The following is a 12,810-nucleotide window of genomic DNA, read 5'->3' as shown; positions in this document are numbered from 1 at the left end:
CCGGAGTGGCACTGCCAGGGCCGTGTGAGTCGGTGAGCCCAGGGTGGTGGTGGGAAGAGTGCCCGAGATGGATGATGCTGCGCGCTCTGCCTGGCTTTGCAGAGGGGCCTGCCTGCGTGCTACTCAGGGCTGAAGGCCTTGCTAGCACAGCCCGTGGGAGCCATGGGGCCTGGCACAGCCGCAGAAACTCTACTAGGGACAACGATGAACATGCCCTGCAGGGAGGGAGGCGGCCCCCAGACGCTTCAGAGTCCACACCCAGGTCCTGGGACTCCCGGGGTCCAGATAGGCTGCGTGGAGGTCGGGGCCCCCGGGTGGCAGAAAGCACACGTAGGGGCTGTGCTGGGCCGCGCTCGCTCCGGGGTGGGGGTGTGGGAAGCGCAGGAGAGGCGGCCACGTGCACACCCAAGGGGGCGTCCGGGCACAGGGCCCCAGTGCACCCCAAGAGCTGTGGGCTGGGGAGGGTCCTGAGGCCTTTGCTCATTTGCTTGGAGGGCAAAGAGTTATTTTTGTTTACACTGAGGCTGGGAGAAAACATCACGACCTGAAACTGGGCTGTGAGCCATGAGGTGGGTGTGGCAGTGTCGCATGCTGCAGGCAAGGCCAGCAGCTCCCGGGTGGCCGGGACACTCAGCCCGTGGCCAGGGGAATGGTGGGTCAGGGCATGGCGGGGCTGCTGGCCCAGACCTCAGGAAACAGCCTGCAAACTTCTCCTAAAAAGACAATTTTAAATAAGAAAAACATGAGGAAAGAGTGAAGGGGATGACACCTGTTTAGGGACTTGGAAAGCAGCACATCTTGGGGGAGAACGAGCGTCGTCTGTTGGGGCTTGAGCGCCCCGTGTGGGACCCACCCCCCAGTGCCCACAGGGAGAAGCCAGAGAAGAACCACAACACCTGGTCCGCCACCTCCCTTTGAGGCTGCTCGTTGGGTGTTTGGGGTTGCGGCGAGACCCGCGCAGGAGGCAGCAGTCTTGGCCAGGTGTTGGGAACAAGCATCTCCAGGGCTAGGCCCACACCCAAAGTCCCAGCTCTTGGTCTGGCTTTTGGGGTAGGGGACTTTAACCTCTCCTTCCCTCTTGCACGCTGCTGACGTGTGTTGGCTGAGCTTCGACGGGGAGGGGAGGGGAGGCTGCTTATGCTTATTACGTGAGGGTCTTGGGATGAAGAAGAAGGTCCCATGTGTTCCAGGAACAAGCCAATCACAAGGGTCCCTGTGGGAAGCGGCCCTTGGATGTTTGTGTCCCAAAGTGGTAACTGCCACCGGCTCTCAGAACCTCACCTGGGAAGGGGCCACAGCAGGGGCACAGTGCAAAGCCTTTGTACGTGCAACGCCTTTGTGGACGTGCAACCCTCCCTTTCCACCAAGGCAATTGCAGATAGAGAAAAACGACACCGAGTGATAAAGACAGTGACGAATATAACAGACACGGGGCTGACATGACCCAATGCTGTGTTAAAAAGAGAAGAGCATCAGGCTCAGCTGTGGTGGCCATTGCCCCTCCTGAGCGTGGCTCGCCTCCCCTGGAATCCCAGCCGACCTTGGGACTCAGCTTTGGCCAAGAGAATGCAGTGTGAGTGATGTTCTGAACTCTCAAGCTCAGTCCTTGAAGAGGCAGATCCAGCCCCATTAAAGGTCCCTCTACTGTGAGGCCACCAAGCTGTGAGGAAGCCCATGTGGCCAAGTGGCAAGGCCACTGGGAGATGCACTAAGTTCCAGTACAAGTGAAGCCTTCCTGGACCTCCCAGCCTGGCTATCAGCTCATGAATGACCCCACCTGACACCACGTGCAGCAGAAGAGCAACCCAGCAAAGCCCATAAAAGGACCAGGAAAAAGAGGAGCCACCCAGCAGAGCCCATCACAGGACCAGGAGAAAGAGAAGCCACCCAGCAGAGCCCATCACAGGACCAGGAGAAAGAGAAGCCACCCAGCAGAGCCCATCACAGGACCAGGAGAAAGCTGTTACTGCTCAGCAGAAGAGCTGCCCAGCAGAGCCCATCACAGGACCAAAAGAAAGAGGAGCCACCCCGCAGAGCCCATCACAGGACCAGGAGAAAGAGGAGCCGGCAGTGGAGCCCATTGCAGGACCAGGAGAAAGAGGAGCTGCCCAGCAGATCCCATCACAGGACCAGGAGAAAGATGCTGCTTCTCTAAGCCACTGAGGCTTGGGGTGTGTTGGGCAATAGCAGATCTCTGAAACAGCCTGAATCCAGAAGCCAAACAGTGTTGAACTCTGATGTTAGTGGGAAAACCCCATTTTAGAGAAACCAAAGTAAAAGTTTTTCTGAGTCTTTGGTAACAGATACTTAGTACTGACTCACACACCCTCCACCCCAGACAGGGCTCAGCACTCGCACCTGTGTAAGCCTCCTCACATCCTGGAGAGGTACAGAAACAATATTTGAAGAAACAATGGCCAGGTATTTTCCGAATGTAATGACAATGATAAACCTATAGATTCAGGCAACTCAGCAAACTCCAAGCACAAAAAATATGGGGAAAACAACACCAAATAACCAAACGGTCACATTTTGCTGCATGACAATATGACACTATTGATCACTTTGATTGTAGTTTGATTGACAAAGAATCAAATTGTCACAAACTGCCTATAAATGTTAAGCAGATCATGTTGGTTAGTAGTGTTTTTCAACTCTTCTATATCCTTCCTTATTTTCTAGCTACCTGCTTTATCTATTATTGAAATCTCCAACTTCACGGATTTGTCTATGTCTGCTTGCAGTTCAATCCATTTTTGCTTCATGTCTTTTGAAGCTCGATTATTGGGCACACAGATGTATGAGAGTCTTCTGACCTCCCGATGAACACTGTGAAATGGCCTCTTTACTCCTGACATATTCTTTGCTCTGAATTCTGCTTTGTCTGGTGTGAAGGTGGCCAGTCCAGCCTTCTTGTCACTCGCGTTTGTATGGTATGTTTTTCCATCCTTTACCTTTCAGCCTGTGTGTGTCTTCATATTTGAAGCAGATCTCTTAGAGTAGTGTTACAAACTACACATCATAATCGCATATTGCTTAAAACTCGTGATAAAAATCTTACATGCAAATAAAGATGTTACAGAGTATGTAGATAAGAAGTTGTCATAGGAAATAATGCAAATGAGACAAGAGTAGAGTACAATCTTTAAAGTACCAAACCTGTCAACCTAGAATTCTATACCCAACAACAATCTCTTTCAAAAATGAAGGTGAAATAAAGACTTTGTCAGACATTGACAAGCTCAAAGAACTTGTCACCAGCAAACCTATGCTGGAAGAAATGTCAAGTCTGATAGGTGGAGGGAGAACGATCACGCATGGAAACCTGGATCTCCACGCAGGAGTGAAGAGCTCTGGAAATGGTAAGTATATGGATACATCATGAGGCTGTTCTTCCAATTGAATGAAATGTCTCTGAAAGATAACTGGACCATTTAATCAAACTGGCAATAACAGCAAAAGGCCAGGAGGGGAAAATACTGTTGGGAGAATATTGTTGTAAAATTCTTTCAGCATTTATGAGATAAGCATAGTATAACTTGAAGGTGAGCTGTGATGGATTAATGGCATATACTATAAACCCTAAAACCACCACACAAATAAGACAAAAAAGTTACAGCCAAGATAGAAAATAAAAAGGAGTCACGAAAATATTCAATTAATCCAGAGGAAGGTATAAAATAACAGCAACAAAAAGGAACAGAGAACGCATGGGAGAAACGGAAAACAAATCGCAAGACAACAGGCTGAAACCTTCCCCAGGAAAGACTGCATTGGATGCAAACGGCCCAAACACCCGGATAAAGGGCAGGACTTGTCAGACTGGATTTAAACGTAAAACCCAAGCATACGCCGGCTCTAAGAGATCTGCTTCAAACACAAAGACACACACAGGCCGAAAGGTAAAGGACGGAAAAACATACCACATGAACACGAGTGACAAGAAGGCTGGACTGGCCACCTTCACACCAGACAAAGCATGATTCAGAGCAGAGAATATGATCAAGAGTTAGGAGGCCATTTCACAACGTTCATCAAGAGGTTAGAAGACTCTCAAACACGTATGCACCTGATAATAGAGCTTCAAAAGACATGAAGCAAAAATGGATAGAACTGTAAGCAGACACAGACAAATACATAATTATAGTTGGAGATCTCAATCTCCCTTAACTCCATAATTGATAAAACAGGCAGAAAATGAGGAAGTACAGAAGAGTTGAAAAACACTACTCGGCCGGGCGTGGTGGCTCATGCTTGTAATCCTAGCACTTTGGGAGGCCGAGGCGGGCGGATCACGAGGTCAGGAGATCGAGACCACGGTGAAACTCCGTCTCTACTAAAAATACAAAAAAATTAGCCAGGCGTGGTGGCGGGCGCCTGTAGTCCCAGCTACTTGGGAGGCTGAGGCAGGAGAATGGCGTGAACCCGGGAGGCGGAGCTTGCAGTGAGCCGAGATCGCGCCACTGCACTCCAGCCTGGGCGACAGAGCGAGACTCCGTCTCAAAAAAAAAAAAAAAAAAGAAAAGAAAAACACTACTGGCCAATTTGATCTAATGAATCCTGACAGAACACTGTCTGTTCATTTTTAGCTCAAACGGAACTTTCACTAAGACAAACCATATTCTGGACTACAGAACAAATCTGACTAAATTTTAAAAGACTCAAGGCATATCAAGTATATTCTGACAATAAAGGAATTAAATTAGAAACCAGTAACAGATATCTGGAAAATCCCCGTCTCTTTGGAGCCTTTAAGGAACTTTCATTCCACGGCACGTTACGACATTTGATTCTCACAACCGCCCTAGGGTAGTGGGTGATCAGTTTAAAGCTGGAAAGACAGAACTTACTCAGGTTCACAGAAGCCAGTAAGGGGCGCATGGAGGGTGGGCAGCACAGGGCTGCGTGAGAACAGGGCTCAGATGCAGGCGCTGCTGTCCTCGGCTGCGTGGGTAGAACAGCCACGAGCACTGCTGACCTTGAGGCGCCACCCCTGTCTCCCCCAGCCACGGCTTGTCCCTGGCAAGAGGACCCCAGGAGAAGCGGAAAATCCAGACCCACGGAAGGTCGGTGTCTCCTCAGGCCTGCACTTGCCCAGTGGGCTGCTCTGCTGAGTGATGCCAGGGCACGGGCCTGGGGCTGTGAGCCGGGCCCGGCCAAAACCACCCTGTAGCGGGCCACCTGCCAGGCCAAGCCCCTCCCACCCGAGACCCCGCCGTTCCCCAGGCCCCTCCCACCCGAGACCCCGACGTTCCCCAGGCCCCTCCCACCCGAGACCCCGACGTTCCCCAGGCCCCTCCCACCCGAGACCCCAACGTTCCCCAGGGCCCTCCCACCCGAGACCCCGACGTTCCCCAGGGCCGGCACTGCCCCTCCTCCCCAGCCCCCAGCACACGGAGAAAACATTCTCTTCTTACAAAAACCAATAAAACAGCCAGCAGACAAGGCGAGAAGCCTCGGCTCCCAGCCTGCCGGATGGGATTCAGGCGTGGTTCCCCTAATGGTGACATTTACGATCTTCACGGCGACGCCAATCTGAGTATGTATTATTCCCACATTAGCAGGTCCCCATATCTGAGGGCGCTTGGTGACTCACAGCCTGAGCGGGCTGGCAGCCCACAGCCCCCGGTCGCAGTTAAAGGCATTACAGGATCTCCTGGCCCAAATCCTTGCCGGGTGGGTCCTGGGACACGGGAGGATAAAAGGCTGTGTTCAGCTTCCCTGTTGGGAGTCCGCCAGAAGCAGCCCCAGCCGCTGTGCTCTGTGTGAGCCTTGAGGGGGCAGGCTGGAAAGGGGCACCTGCCTGACACGGGGATGCACCAACCACAAGATACACTGCGTGGAAGCTGACCGGGCCAGGCTGAGCACTTCAACACGGATTCTTGCAGAGCCTGCTGGGAGTGCTGGGGCACACGCGGCCTCGGTACCCATGGGGGAGCTCGGCGGGCAGGGGGGCATGAGCCGAGGCTTCCATCAGCAAGGCTGCTCTGGGCAGCAGGGCCATGTCCCCCGGGGGCGTCCACAGCAGCTCTGCACCCCCTCAGTCACACCCACCCACACCTGGAGGCCCCGCAGAACTCCGTGAGCCCAGTCCAGAGAGGGCTGCTCTGTGTGGTCTGCCCCACGCAGAGTGTGTGCTCCTAGCATGAATGGCCCCTAGTCTCCGTGAGCACCTCAGGGTGAGCAGGGTGGTCGCAGGCACCCTGGAAGGCATGGCCGTGGCCTGAGCCCGGAGTCAGGGTGCAGACCGTGACCTCAGGCAGGGGCAGTGCTTCCGGATCACTCTACTTAACCACTGGCCTAAAACTCCCCCTGCATGTGTGGGAGCCGAGAGACGCACCCCCAAGCCGCAGGCTGCCAGCCACAGGCTGGAACACCCTTGCTCCAGGAGTGTAGGTGGCCCCAGGCAGATCCAGGGGATCCCCGCCCTGGCCAGGCAGCTCCTTGAGGGTTTGTGGTGCATGGCTTGGTCCCTGGCGGTGAGCCAACGCTGGGGGGCTCTGTGCCCGTCACGGGGCCTGTCTGTAGCCCTGAGACCATCCTTCAGCAAACAGACCCCGCCTCAGGCCAAGCCTTGGGGTGCATGGGGTGGAGCTCAGTGGGGTACTCCTGCAGGCAGCAAGGGAAGTGGCCGTGGGTCCCTGTCCGCCCAGGCCCTGGCAGGGGCTGCCCTGTGCCGCGTCTGGGAAGTGGCTCCAGAAGGGGCGTGGAAGGAGCGCCGTGGGACTGAATGACAGTGTTGGATTTCCCGCAGCACTCTGGCAACAGAGTTACATTCAACTCCCCTAAAAAGCAACGGAGAATTGTTTGCAACGTTCAGGGTCCATGTACTCCAGATCCAGTGAGTTTTCTCTGCATCAAAGCCATCTGTGGGAGTCCTCACTCCATCCTTCTTGACGACAGCTGACTTCCTAAAACCCAAGTGGAGACAGAGGACAGGCCCAGATTTTCCACTTCAGCAGCCAGTGCCATCCCCGCTGCTAAAAGCAGCTGCATGACCCCCACATTCACAACCTGCTGTTGCATCCGCATCGTCAGGCGACCGCTCCGACGTGGGGACCGCAGCAACCCTCCCCACAGCCTGCTGCATTCCGGACGGCGCCCGTCCCTGGTCACCGACCCTTGTCCTGTGCTGGCCCTGGGATCCTGGGGGTCCTCACGACAGGGCTGAGGACATGGCTCTGGTCCCTCTGCTGGCTGAGAGCAAGCGGCCGTCCGTGCATCCCCGGTGTCTCATGGGACTGAGCCCTTGGCCTGCGGGGTCTGCACTCACTCTGGGTAGAGGTCGTCAGAACTGAATTAGCTGCAGGGCACCCGGTGGAGTCCACAGAGATCTGGGAACACAACGCGAGGAAAGCCACAGGCTTGTTGTCGGGAGTTTGAGGCAGAGCCGCCCGGTCGCCTTTCACCCTCCAGGGGGCTGGCCTCTTCTCTTGGAACTTGGGGACACCTTCCCCGCTGCTCCTGGCTTAACCGACTGAATTTGCCGGCAACTGCCTTTCGTTACCAGCAGATGAAAAAGCGGTGAGTGTGGGTGTGTGGGTGTGAGGCTGTGGATGGCCGTGGTGGAGCAGTTCCTTCTGGGGAGAGAAGTCTGCACACTCGGAACTCCTGAGCCTGGTGGGAGGAGTCCCGAGGGAGGCGTCCCCGCGGTGCATGGCTGCCTCTTGCTCTGTGCTGCTGAAACTTCCGGAGGTTTCCAGGCTCCTGAAGGGGCTCAGCGTCCCCCACAGCATAGGGGCAACTCTCCGAGAAAGGGGCACCCCTCTCTGACTCCTTATCTGACCAGCAAGAAGTGGAAAGACAGCAAAAGGGCCTGAGGCCCCGGCCCACAATGCTGTGGGGCAGAGGGCACGGCTCCGGGGCTGCAGGCAGGGGCCTGCCACCTTCCAGAATAGGTCCTCCTCGGAGAGAGGATTCATGGAGGGCCCTGGGCTCGCAGATGACACCGACTTCCTGAAACCTTCACCAGGGCCTCGTCATCAAGACACATGGGAGGGAGCATCCTCGTGTGAGAGACAAGTCTCAGGTGAGAGGGGGGGATGCAGCTCCCGTCCCAGCTGAGGACTCCCCTGCCTCACGGCTGCTGCCTGACACTGGCTGGCCCTGCTGCCCACCTGTGCATCCCTCTCCCGGGGTCCCCATGTAGCTGTCCCTAAAACCCCACCCCAGATGTGGTGTCCTCACTCTCCCCACACACTGCCCCCTGTACCTAGGACCCCCCAGTGTTTCTGGCCTTGGACTGGGCATGGCCACTGCTCCGTCTGTCGAGCGGAGTCCAGGCCCCTGAGGTCGGTACATGGGCCATTCCTGCCCCAGGAGACACAGTGAACCCCAGAACCATGTGACGGCAGTCCACCCACTGCAGGCATGGCGCCGCACTGCTCTGAACACTGGCTACTCCAGGTACTCGCTCCTGGAGCCCTAAGGGGCCCCCGGGAAGTAAGAAAAGGGCTCCTGGGCCCTCTCCCAACTCCGCGGGGCTCCCTCATGCCTCTTCGAGTCACAGTGGGTTTTGAAATGCGATTCCCCGAGGACAGCCTCCACAGCTGGAGGGAGCCGGCCCTGCCCGCCGGGATAGCAGCTGCTGCCAGAGCCTCACGCTGCCCGGCTTGGCCCTGGACCCTGTGTGACCATCAGGACATCAGGCTCATGGCTCTCTGTGAGCTAAGGCTCAGCCTGTCCTGAGATGTGGATGAAAACAGCCCTGACCTCACACACCCTGCACTGCAGCCTCAGTGTCTGGAGATGGGAGTGGCCCCAGCCACAATCCAACCTCCCAGGAGGCTCCACCTTCCAGAAGCTCAGCCACGTGGGCACAGGACCCTCCATATGTCTGGGCCTCTTCTAAGAACACAGTCGCTGGATTTGGGGCTCAGCACAGTCCACTTTGACTTCATCTTAACTAATCACAAGGAGGTCCCAGATAAAGCCACGCTCCAAGCTCCAGGGAGAGTAGGTTTGGGCCCTGCCTGTGGCCCTGACACTGCTGCGGCCAACCCTCTGGGTGGCAGTGACACCGAGGGTGACTCGAGACATCCAGGGCCATCCTTCAGGCCCAGGCTGCCCCTGCCTGTGTGCTCCAGGCCGGGCCCACCCTGACCACCGTCTCGGGCCATGTCTGAACTGGTGGAGTTGATGGCTGACACAGAGCACTCCTCACACGCAGCACAGCAGAGAGCTCTGGTGAGGGGCCCTCCTGGGCCTTTGAGGCACAGGAAGAACTGGGTGCTCATGGGGGCGGGACCCACTACATCCCAGCTGGCCACGTGGACACAGGGGAAGGCAGTGCTGACAGGTAGCTGTGGGCACCCCCAGCTCGCCTCCCCAAGAGTTGCGACCTGCGTCCTCACCAGAGCGCAGCTGTGGCATGACCTGTCCCCCAGAAACACCGCACCCTGGTGGTCCTGGCCAGGCGAGTCCTAGGGATCCTGAGACACTCCTGGGCCCAGAGCAGCCACATTCACTGAAAAGACGCAGCCCAGGATGCCTGACGCCGGCTTTGAAATGCAGCCACTCCGTAGAGAAGACATCAGAGTGTTTGTCTGTGGGGACACGGTGGGCGCCTCAGCATCTCTTGCCAATGGAAACCTGCGTGGCATGGTCCTCACCAGCACGCAGCCTTCGTGGACCTGAGCCCACTGCACCACTGCCGTCACCACCGGTGCTGGGCCAGGGGGCTCAGTGAGATGCGCTGTGGAGCTTCTGGCCTGGAGACAAGGGGTCCACCCAGCTTTCCTGACCTGTCCTGAAGGCATCTGGAGACACGGGACCCCCCCACCACTTTCCTGACTGGTCCTGAGGGTGATGGAGGAGACACAGGCCCCCCTGCCCACTTTTCTGACCTATCCTGAGGGTGTCTGGAGACACGGGTCCCCTCAGCTTTCCTGACCTGGGCTGAGGGCGCTGGACCTTGGGGGGGGCAGGGTGGCTGGCGTGGGCTGCGGTGTGCACAGCTGTGTTGGCAAAAGCCTCTCATGTACGCGTGCTGTGCCGCTGCTCCCCATCACGGCTGTGTTGGGACCATCCAGCCACAGAGCTGAGAATATTCACCTTCTGGTATTTCACAGACCATCAGCTGAACCTGCTCTCGGACAAAGAGAGGAGCTCACGGGTCCTCAGCAAGGCGGGGCATTTGATGGGGTATGGAAACATCTCAAGAGCCTGAAGAATAAAGTCAGGACACAGCCACTAAATGCAGGCACAAATGCCTGTCCCAGGCCGGCAAGTGGACCAAGACCCGGAATCGCAGCAGAGGCGCCACGTGAGGATGGCGCCAGCTCCACGCTTGGAGGCGGTGAGTGCCAGAGCAACCCTGGCAGAAAACGCAAAGGCAATGAGACAGCTGTCACTGGCTGTTGGCGGCACACAGACAATGATGGCTTCCACGTGCAGGTGTGAGCGACAGGCCGAATGCAGGAAGGGGTGTCCAGGCCTGAGATGCTCTAGGTGCACCGTGGCCACGACCAGACAGGCCCAGGGTGGGGACGGTGCTACCAGGAGGCTCCTACATGGACTGAGAGCAAATGACTATCCAAGCTCCAGGCCCCAGACCACTCCCAGCCCCCATATGAACACGTGAGCAGTTGGCAGGAACCGGAGTGTCTGAAGGGACTCAGCCTGGGCCTGGGGGCCAAGCACAGTGGAACTGTGCTGTGGTTCACACCTGCCCTGTGGGACATACCTCCCCGTGTCCAGGTAATGATGGAGCCACAGCTCCATGTGGCAGGGGCTGGGCATGCAGCCAGGTATCTGTAAGGGGACGGTGGGGAGCTGTGGACTCCAGGAAGGAGAGGCCGGCCCGGAGGCCTGGGCAGGACCAAGGACAGCAGCAGAGGGTGCCGGTGCAGGAACCAGAGCAAACCAGCTGCACTCAAAACCATGGAGGGCCACAGACCCCGTCCCCGCAGCCCCAGCAAGTGGGGGGCGCCTGCAAGCCCCCATGTGACCACCCACCCGGAGAAAGGTGGGAGAGAATGTCCTGAATCAATGGGGGTGACCCTGTGATGCGACAGCTCACCAGGGTGTGCAGGACCGAGCCCCATCAAGAGTGGGAGCAGGGCGGCGTGAGGCCGGGTGCCCTGCCTTCACCCTGCACGCTGCGCGGCACGCTCACCTCATAGTGGAAGTCCATGCAGGTGAGGTCCCGCCAGCACTGGTCCCCCCGGATCTTGATCAGGCCCTGCAAGGAGGAGAGCAGAGGGAGAGTCAGTCACGGGGGCTGGGGACGCGGCAGCCCCGACAGAAACAGCTTCCCAGGAAGACGAACCGTCCACGAAAGCCGTGGATCTGGGCTGCAGGCGCCGTGAGGGAGGGGACCTTATGTATGAAACAGGAAGGCAGAATTTGAGAAGGGCAGATTCAGCGCTGCTTTGATCAACAGGAGTTAAGTGCACACCGCGGGCGTCAACAACAGCGGGTTCCTTTTTATAGTCAGCACCTGGCGCGCCTTCCCCAACACTCATTCTCAGAGCTCCACGCATCATCACGCTACAGAAGTTTCGTGTCTTTAAAGAGGACAAATGCACCATGCCCTGCACAGACCCCATGGACAGTGTCAGAGGGAAGCTTCTCAGTGCCTCCAGGATGAGCCCAAAGTCAGAGCGAGCGCCCAGTGCACACGCGTCTCAGCCCCGCCCCCTGCGGCACAAAGGGAGCCCAGGCGCAGGTCCCGTGTGTCTCCCACACACTGCAGCTCGCCCGCTGTGAGGACACCTGGGGCATGGGAGAGGCTTCCAGGCGCCTGCAGAGGGAGCCGTCAGCACTGGGGAAGGTGGGACTTGGGCAGGGAGGCTGGGGGTTCTGCAGTGCCAGGGCCACAGTGAAGCATCCAGAGAGGGGTCGGCTCCCACACCCGTCCGCTTTCCCTGGGGCACTCACAGCTTCAGATGATTCTTTCACATGTCAGAAACAAATTGTCCCCTCTTCCTGCTCACCCTAAAATCACCGCTGAGACACACATTCACATCCAGTGTCTCTCACACACTGGCGCGTGGGAGGTGAAACTGCACAGACATGGAAGTGAGTCCCAGCTCCTCCATGACAGGGTTTCTCCTGCACAACCACTCCCTGCCAAATCCCCTGGGCTCCATCCACCTGTCTACCTGACCGTCTGCCCACCCGTCCCCTGTCCACCGGACCGTCCGCCCACCCATCCCGTCCACCCGGCCATCCGCCCACCCATCCTCTGTCCACCGGACCGTCCGTCCACCTGTCCCCTGTCCACCCGGCCGTCCGCCCACCCGTCCCGTCCACCCGGCCATCCGCCACCCATCCCCTGTCCACTGGACCGTCGTCCACCTGTCCCCTGTCCACCCGGCCATCCATCCACCCATCCCCTGTCCACCAGACTGTCCGCCCACCCGTCCCCCTGTCCACTTGGCCGTCCGCCCACCCGTCCCCCTGTCCACCCGACTTCCACCTGGCACATAAGCACTGAGTGCCCTTGAGGTGCTGGGCCCCGCTCCACCCCATAGAGGCCGCATGGTGCAGGCGCAGGTGCGGCAAGGTGCAGAGAGGCAGGACAGCCACCAGGCGTGGCAGACGCAGTGTCACATAAAGGACAGGAATCCATGCCGCAGGTTCGGAGCCGACGGCTGTGGTGGGTGTAGCATGGTGGGCTTTGGGGCAGCTGCATCGGGCTGCAGGTGGCACCGTCTCGCTGTTGCCCACACGGTGGGAAGGGGGTGAGGGTCTCTCTGGGGATACTTTCATAACGGCTGCCTCCCATCAGCGAATGCTCCCCTCCGTGGGCGTGCTGGGGTGTCGGGCCTGGCTCCTGGCACCATGACACTGGGCTCAGGGTTTCCA

The 12,810-nt window shown here is 57.7% G+C and overlaps 1 protein-coding gene across 1 annotated transcript in view; it reads right to left on the bottom strand.

Moving 5' to 3' along the window:
- The window catches only part of LOC100594835 (lipase maturation factor 1), a gene marked incomplete at its 5' end in the record, with an annotated part of 40,869 nt that extends 29,669 nt beyond the window's left edge, over window positions 1-11,200 (bottom strand). The window contains one exon of the mRNA XM_030808974.1: window positions 11,117-11,200. Within this exon, the coding sequence (XP_030664834.1) occupies window positions 11,117-11,200 (84 nt within the window). The remainder of the gene's footprint in view (window positions 1-11,116) is intronic.
- Window positions 11,201-12,810: the final 1,610 nt, after the last annotated feature.

This window comes from Nomascus leucogenys, unplaced genomic scaffold, assembly GCF_006542625.1.
Source record: "Nomascus leucogenys isolate Asia unplaced genomic scaffold, Asia_NLE_v1 000737F_110007_qpd_obj, whole genome shotgun sequence".
NCBI classification, from domain to species: Eukaryota; Metazoa; Chordata; class Mammalia; order Primates; family Hylobatidae; genus Nomascus; species Nomascus leucogenys.
Note: the sequence above shows the minus strand (reverse complement) of the source record. Positions and strands in the feature narration are given on the sequence as shown.